Raw genomic sequence first — 8,415 nt, forward strand, 5'->3', positions numbered from 1 at the left:
ATGCTACTTAAATACCACTTAACCACAGAGCTAACCTAACTACTAACCCGAATCGTTCACAAGTGTTTAACCGTTATCTTCAACCAATGCCAAGTATACTTACTTGCGACCTCGAAGAAACTCAAAAGATAATCCCCGAAAAAGGGATGCCCATCCCATATTGGCATGTCACTCAAAATATAATTCTAAATTACATGCTCGATTTCCCAGACGTTATCTTATTTTAACCTGTTTTTTAACTTATTTTAACTCAACAACTTGTACTCTAGCATTTTTTAAAATATTTTACCATCTTGTTTTTGGAGGCAATGATCATGTTGACTAGAAGTAATCAGTCAATAGTTTTTTCTGTTTAAGTCTTTCGAAGGTGTATAATAAGCTAATAATGTAGGGATTGTAAAGACATTTTTTTTGTATTTTAACATAATTTGCGACTCACAGAGGGTAGGCTGTGATTGTGTGGCACAAGTCCGCTATACCCTGAAGCGAAGTCAATTAACCTAATAAAGTATGCGATAGTACAGGTAATTCTGAACTTTAAAAAGAATTACTCAAAGCGAGCAATAAAGTACTTAATACTTGTTTGTAATATTACAGGATCTATGACAAAAAGTTTTTTCGTACAACGGAAAACGTCGACATGTTTCCCTTTGTACGAAATGTGTTGAAGATATCGATAGTTCCTCTCGATAGTTCTACAAAAAAAAAACAAGCCAGTTCCGGGTTAGAGATATGTCATATCGAGATTTATTCGCCTAACCGCTGAAATAGAGAGCCAACATTTGTGGCCTTGACACATTGGCTAGGTCGTTTCTGAGTTTTGCTTCATAGTCGTTACACAAAAACAGATCTATGATAGACACAAGGTTTTGGCTTCAGCTAGATACGTCGTCAGGGATATTAACAATACACAGTCAACTACATACACGTACACATTTCAGTAGCCTCAGCCCCAAAGCTTTATAGTGCAATACAATATAATAATTATTAAGAAGTTAAATTCAGTTATAAAGAAACTTAGTGAGATTGTTGGTGGATGGTGTAGTAACTTGTGTAGTAATATTTCCAGTGAACCTCATTTTTTTTTTCAATCTATACGCCCAACAATATGTTCTGCTTCTTCTGGGACTGCACATTTCAGTGCAACGTGGCCTTTTTCAAAATGCGTTCAGAACTTCCGCCACGTCCGCAACTACCCAAGAACACGTTCGTTTTGCTCTGGTCGCCTATGCGAGTGATATACTTCTCGCAAGTTTGCCCTAAATGTCAGGTAAAGCATGTGAAAAATTTAAGGTAGATCCAAAAAGTGTAAGATAACGTCAAAATAACATTGCCTGCATGTTTGGAGCTTATTGGTTCGGTAGTTAAAACGGTGCCAATTGACGGCCTGTATATGTTGTAACGATGTCATCGTAGGAATGTTCGTCGCATACCTGGCGTTAATTATCAAAGACCATTTAACTGAATAGGAAATAAAAAAAAAAACAAAATCTGTTTAAAAGAGTCATACTAGTAGAGATTCCGTAGTAAATTTGACTGTTCAATAATTGTCTGCGGTGGGACATCATTATCTCAGCTCAACAGTGGCTCTAAATACAGGCTAACGTAAGACAAGGGTAGGGTTGTTTGAGAGAAAGCTAACTAAAACAGGCATAATTATTTACTGTTAAACAGGTTAAAGATCTTAATGATTTATTTATATAGGCCTCTATCAAATTTTGCTTTGTAGGATAAGTTTGCGCATTTGACTCGCCATGAAGCTGCTTGTCCAAAGACAAAGTTTATAATTTTCAAAGATTGTTACAATGCAAACAGAAAGATCCACTTTTTTTCTATACAAGATAACTACAGCTATCACGTCCAATTATTATAATACCACATTTGCCAATGCTAGATAATATTGTGAAATACAAAGTAATAGGTGTATAGCATAACCACAGAGCACTTACGAAAATGAAAGGGAATAAAAAGAATACACTATGACGTGTTTTTAAATTCTAAACAATCGTATCGAAGCTCATGGTGTGGGACAAAGATAAGTTTTCTCTAATTTTCTGATTGCACAAATTTACGAAATATGGGTCTTCCAAGCCCGGGTTTCGAAGAGCGAAATTTCCTATGGGTATCTCCCTGTAGAAAGAGCACTTCTGTTTACTTCTATTTTTCCGCTCAGATTTTAGCGCGCTCTCCACAGACAGTTCCCTTTTCTGTCTCTTGTACAGCTGCCTAGGCTCGGAGTTGAACATACTGCAGCGGCTGCTGGGCACACCAACAGCAGCAATAGTCCCGTTTGCCGGTGTTTTGTGTTGTTTTTCTCGTTCTCCCGGCCTACCGTTTTCATGTATATATGTAGGATCTATTAGCGCAGCAATACATAAAACATATACAAGATTGTTGATATAAATTTACCACCCTATAAATAGTTGCATCCGTAATTAAACCTATTCGAAATTCCTCATAGCACACTGCATACATATCGAAAATACCGTTTTTTTTTTTATCTGGGCCATCATCTGTCGTCATCCCGAAATTATGGAATTTGTGATGAACAATGACTGACTGCATTCATTCATTTGTGTCATGATCAACTGTCAACGCATACGAGCTAACAGGTTTATATTAACATTGCTAAGCATATTGTCCGATCGAATACAATTCACCGTAGATCTTCTCGTATTTTGTATATCAACAGGACAAGTCACAGAATTGGCGCTAGAAAAAAATTTGGGCGGACTTTGTAAAATATCATCATCCAACCACCAAAGATCTCAGTTCTTCTCAAAAAACCTCACACTATAATTGTCATCGTCTTATGCTCTGAGAACTCTTTGTTGCTCTGCTCATTCCGAAGCACACAACGTATACCTACCTACCCACCCACCCAGCCGTCAACGTCTGCGTCTGGTCGGCTCCAAAAAGAAGAAAAAATGTGCGAAATGGCGGTGCTGTTATTACCATTTTGGATAATTACTATATTGTCGTGATGTTGCTTTAAGAAGGACGAGAGGTTATCGTTGGAGGAGCTATAGATAAGGAACAGTTGGCGCGGGAACACTTATCTGACATCAGCAACACATCGACGCTCAAAAATGCGGTGGTAAGTAAATATAATTTCGAATTTAATTTACGTTACTGGACATATTAACGGTAGCTGTACATGATAGTGTATGAAGAGGTTTCGATGAAAGATATATGTCATAAAGTTGAGAGTGCAAGAGAGAGAAAAGGTAAAAACTTCGCTTGATGTCTTGTTTGAATTGACTGTAAAGCTAACTGCAACAATTTCATGTCCCATTCGTTCATCTATTTCCTGTTAGAATGAGCTACTGTTTTACTACGATAATTCTAATCATAACCAGTGTTTAAATCAAATTTCGACAAACTCATAGGTACACCGATAAGCCACTGTCGCGTGATTAAGCGTTTGTTACACTCATTCTCTTCAACCGATACCTAACAATAGCAATACTTAGTAGCATTACATTAACAGGTTATTAAGAGGAGCTATCCTTTTCGCGAAGACCGCTATATGTAAAACGGTGAGGGGATGTCAATAGAATCGAGTTATAAAAGCTATGCAAATGTTTATGTTAGTTAGGTTAGAAGTATCGGAAATGTAGTTTGACCTGATAACTACTATGGTGGTAACTCTGATACATTTGTAAAGTGGTAATTTGGTCTTTCCGTTAACTTTATATATATATATATATATATATATATATATATATACCTTCCTAACACCAATGGGCTTGCTGCGATTAGCAGTCAGCTGTTATATTTGGCGGAAAAATTAAATGCTGTTTTATAGCCGTGCTTGAAGAAAGGTATCTTTAAAATTTAATCCGCTTTTTGTCACTCTGGCATCGGTCTACGCGTTTCTAGGTGTTATAGCTGTATATTATTTTTAACTAACAGTAGATAGCTAAAGAGAATTCCTATGTGAGTCAAGCGGCAATGTATCCTACTCACTTTTAGATGCGAGTGAATTTTATCTTGGCAATTGGGTTTATCAATTAAACTCCTGATGATAACTTAGTGTTTCACACTATTTGATCTTGATTTGTCTTAGAAAGTTCACAGCATAAACGTGACGGGGCTTTTAAATACTTAATTTGCGCCCACGGGCCAAAATTCCGCGCATGTTCAGCAAGAGCTTTCTGACCAGTTGGGGTGACCCAGCTAATTATGAGAAGGTACAGAAATCAAGAAAGTAGGTTTTCCACAAATAAATAAATAAATATACATAATAGAGGGAACCACATAGACCCCATCAAACATTATTTATTTAAAGTCATTTTCCATGTCAAATTTTTGCTGGCACATTCTACTTCAATGCAAAGCTCAAGTTCAGATCGGACACGAAATGAACAATCCATTTAAGGAGGGTTTCGCCGTGCGTTTAGCGGGACCTGAATGAGATGCTCTATTGTGAACTTCGAAAGTCTCGTAAAATGGTTATTGGAAGAAACATTATAAGCATTGGCTAACTAAACAGAGTAGTTCAATTAAAAATTCTGCCGGTTGGAGTGGTCCAAAAGAGCCACAGAGTGATTTTGCTTTATGATGACACTTGGCCCGATAGAACGTTCAGTATGCAAAAAACCACCTCGGTTGAGAGGTACTTTTTCGTAAGGCTTATTTGCCAGATCTAGCCTTTTTTCGGGTTTCTGCTCATTTAGATCCAATTGCCAATAGAGGCAATTATAAAATGGTTCCCTGATTACCTTTGCATGTAACAAGCATAACATTTTACTACAAAGAAACTGATTGATAAATAGAAATAGGCTGTACATTTTGATGATTGGAATATTAACGTTGCTAGAGAAAACAAAGTTGCACGTTAATAAAAAACTGAGAGCAACTTATTTGTACACTTATCAATTGATTAATAACTGACGATCGATATTTCATTGTCAATTTACAGGGTACAGCAAGTGATTCTATTTTTATGACTAAATTTTTAAGGACAACGGAGACGATCAGGTAAAATTGCTAAGAGTTTATTTTTTAAATGCATTCTGAGGTATCCATGTCACTAATATCCTTCATTATATACTATTGGTAGTAATAATAATAGCTATTATTGATTGATGTTTGTACATAATATATAATGAATCATGCTGGCAAGTGTCTCTGACGTATCTAGCATTACCAGAGGCGACCATTCGTCATCAGCAATAGCCCCATAACTCTCGAAGTTTCTATCTCATACGAATATTATCAGCATTTAAACAAATCACAGTGACATATTATGTAGTGAATGTATACACTGCGTTTACTCTTAAAATGACAAACTAATACACATACATTACGCACAGAAGGATTGTAGGTTAAGTCGGATTAGTCAGCTCCACGTAAATAACAAACTGTAAACTAACGAGTACCAATATAATGTTTTTTATATAATTTTACCACGGCGGCAATTTTTCTGGTACAATGAATAATATATTTAATACTGTGCGGTACGTATTCAGAATATGTAAATGAACACTAAAAAAAGTGTCAACAAATGTAATTAAATGCTGGTCGCATTAATTGCGATAGTAAAATTGGCTATTTATTGAAAGTATTAAAGGCTCCAGTAAATACGGACAACACTTACCAAAGCTAAAATGCTTCAAGATTTGCTCATACTAACATTAAACTAAACTTAGGAATTCCTGACAGAGGGCCTTCTATTATAGGTATCATTTACCGTAGTCAGTTGTGTAAGTTCTCAATTGCTTGCTTCTCATTTGTATTGATTTAGTGCCTCGTTAAGTACGTATTTATTGTGTGTAAGATGTACTATTCGAAATTGATTGTAACTCAAATGTTAGGATCTACGTATTCAGTATCGTTACTTGATCACACTTGTCAAACCCATTGCGGATGTATTGCTTTGAAAAAGTCTTGATTTTAAGGAAAAAAGCATCTGAGGGAGGTTGCCCTATCAGACATTTTAGCTTGCTCAAATTATTTTGCTAAGCAATAATGGGCGGTTTCCTCAAATTGCCTAAACAAACAAACAGAAACGGTAAAAGGAATGCACGTTAGCGTCAATGACGCAAAAGTTCATCATTATGATGATGATGAAGGGTGAATGGGTGGCGTTGATCATTCTGTTTCATTGTTGTGTTATTCACTGTCTCCTACCTCGAGCAACGTTGAAGAAAGGAGGATAATGACACTGAGGTAAAGACCGTGCTGGTCTTGTTGGCAGCACTGACACCATCACCAGCCTATAGTCCCGATTCAAGGCGACATATTGTGTAAACGACGCTTGCTATTCCGTCCGAGCAATTAAACTCTAAACCAGCTATAAGTTATTCGATGCCTGTGCATTGGCGCTTGTTCGTAACATTAACCTCGATCTACCTCTAGACCAGTTTATCTAGGACTTCTGATCTGTTTGCACTTTACTGCTTCCCCATCGGTGCTGCGTATCGTACATGTGATCCGGGCGGTAATATCGACAGCGCTTCGATCGTGTGATGTAAGAGTGGCAGTCATTTTGTAGAAATATCGGTCCAAATTTTGTTTTCCAAAAAAACGGCGTGAGAAGTACTTTGCAGGCAGTTCATGCGACAGAAGCTTATGTGAGGAATGCTTTTGTTTGCATGACTTTGAACTACACAAGATATTTTAAAACCCGAAATCAATCTTTTCAGAGGCATGCCAGAACCCAGTAAAAAAGCGTTTTTCCCAATGGGGTCTCCGTAGCCATGTTACTGCGAAAGGTTGATATTTATCTGAAACGTGGTTTGACAGTCGTCACTTTAGGAAATACGTGATTGTTTGAAAAATACCGCCTTGGTTGAGAAAGTAGAAGAAGAGGACAAATGTGTACAGACGAAAGTCTGATTTTTCTTAATACCAGTATGCTAATTAGGTCATATAATGAAGAGTATCCCTTAGAAACATTAAAGATAAGAATGGGTTGAAAACTTTAAGCCAAGGACTTATGGATATCGGCGTAAATCTAGGAGTCTCCCCTTTTACTTGCTACTACCCAAATGCCAGCGAATCGCTGAAGCAAACTTTATCTATTTGAATATACAGGTACTACATGGCATAATAATCCCTGTTTTGCGGTAGAGAAAGACCATGTATGTACCTTTCCTCTTACTGGTGTGTAGCGCATTATGCTTCGCTTACTGCTCTTTATGATAATACATTGTGTAGAAAAATGTCTTTACTGAGTTCGAAGATTGTTGATTTTCGCAATCATATAGTCAATGATGGTTTCATCTCATGTGTGGGACGTCTGCATAGCTATAAACATTAATCATTATCTAAAGTGTCTATGCGTAGCATCGTTCTTCTGTAACCATTTCCATGTAAACTTTTCCATGTGTTATGGTAATGCCTTTTATGTATTTGCGACGGTACTATATGACTAATCTGATTTTTGTGCGAATTATATACCTATAGGTAACACACGGTGTTTGTATAAATAGTATAGCCTTAGTTACAAGCGTGCTTTAGGAAGTCTGATCTGGCGGGCTACTACTCTTGTAGTTAAGTTCATGTTCTGGGCATTGGGATCCCTGTTGTCGAAAACCTTATTATTAGCATTCGCAGATATATCGTTTTAGCGGAAGCGTCCTCGTTCTATGCGCGTATATTTCGCGTCTGCCAGAGTATGTTTTCCTGTACAAGTATTTTATAAAACGCTCTCGAATGCTTAGAAAAGTTATTTCATACGCTAGAAAATATCGTTTCTAAGACCATTCATTTATGGCTCCGTCTATGGTTTCGGGATTGCCAGAGAAGCCAAACATGATGTTGCTGTCTATATTAACACGCTCACCTGCGCTTTTCACATTGTTCTTAGCTAGTATGGTTGCTAATTACCTAATCTTTACAACAGTATTGAATATGAGGCATATATGTGAAATACTGTGAACTCTAAGTTCTGTTTGTTAAGTTCTTTTCTTGTTTAGTATTAAACCGTTTGTATCGCCATAATTGAATCTTGCGGAGAAAGTTTTCTGTTATGATTTTGTTCACGAGTGTTTGAAATCAATATTCGATGAACGTGTCGTCGGCATATAGAATGTGACTTTCGTATGCGCATTGATGGAAGAATTGCATGCCTTTTCGAGGTAAAGAATCTGATATCGGCGTCGTTCGATTAATCTGGAGAGGATAAAGGCGGCTGTAGCCGGATCATTGAGATCGCCTGACCTAATAAGTCTTGCTGCTTTTTTTTTCGTAAGCACCAATGGATACTTGTTCTTGTTTACAAAACTGTTATTTCTTTTTGAAATTTCTGCAAGAAGAAGCATAGTCTTTTCTACCGAAATACTTTTAAGTAGTTGGAAATACTGGATGCTTATGAGAATAATTCTTTCTTCGACAAGATAACTCGTTTGCTATAACTAATGGTCGTCGTAGACGCTGAATTACATCGAGAGCAATTTGAGAAAATCC

At 37.0% G+C, this 8,415-nt stretch overlaps 1 protein-coding gene across 3 annotated transcripts in view; it reads left to right on the forward strand.

Moving 5' to 3' along the window:
- eas (ethanolamine kinase 1) overlaps nucleotides 1-8,415 on the forward strand; it is a 32,910-nt gene that overhangs the window by 5,880 nt on the left and 18,615 nt on the right. Inside the window, exons 2-4 of one of the 3 annotated variants that reach the window (XM_022834758.2) lie at nucleotides 1,142-1,270; nucleotides 2,693-3,097; nucleotides 4,925-4,983. In XM_022834758.2, coding sequence (XP_022690493.1) covers nucleotides 4,949-4,983 — 35 coding nt within the window. In that variant the 5' untranslated portion in view covers nucleotides 1,142-1,270; nucleotides 2,693-3,097; nucleotides 4,925-4,948. Of the gene's footprint in view, nucleotides 1-1,141; nucleotides 1,271-2,684; nucleotides 3,098-4,924; nucleotides 4,984-8,415 lie in introns of those variants that run through there. The other 2 variants (XM_022834759.2, XM_086968661.1) reach the window with 2 other exon arrangements.

The sequence above is a fragment of the Varroa jacobsoni genome, unplaced genomic scaffold (genome assembly GCF_002532875.2).
Source record: "Varroa jacobsoni isolate VJ856 unplaced genomic scaffold, vjacob_1.0 scaffold_547, whole genome shotgun sequence".
Taxonomy (NCBI): Eukaryota; Metazoa; Arthropoda; class Arachnida; order Mesostigmata; family Varroidae; genus Varroa; species Varroa jacobsoni.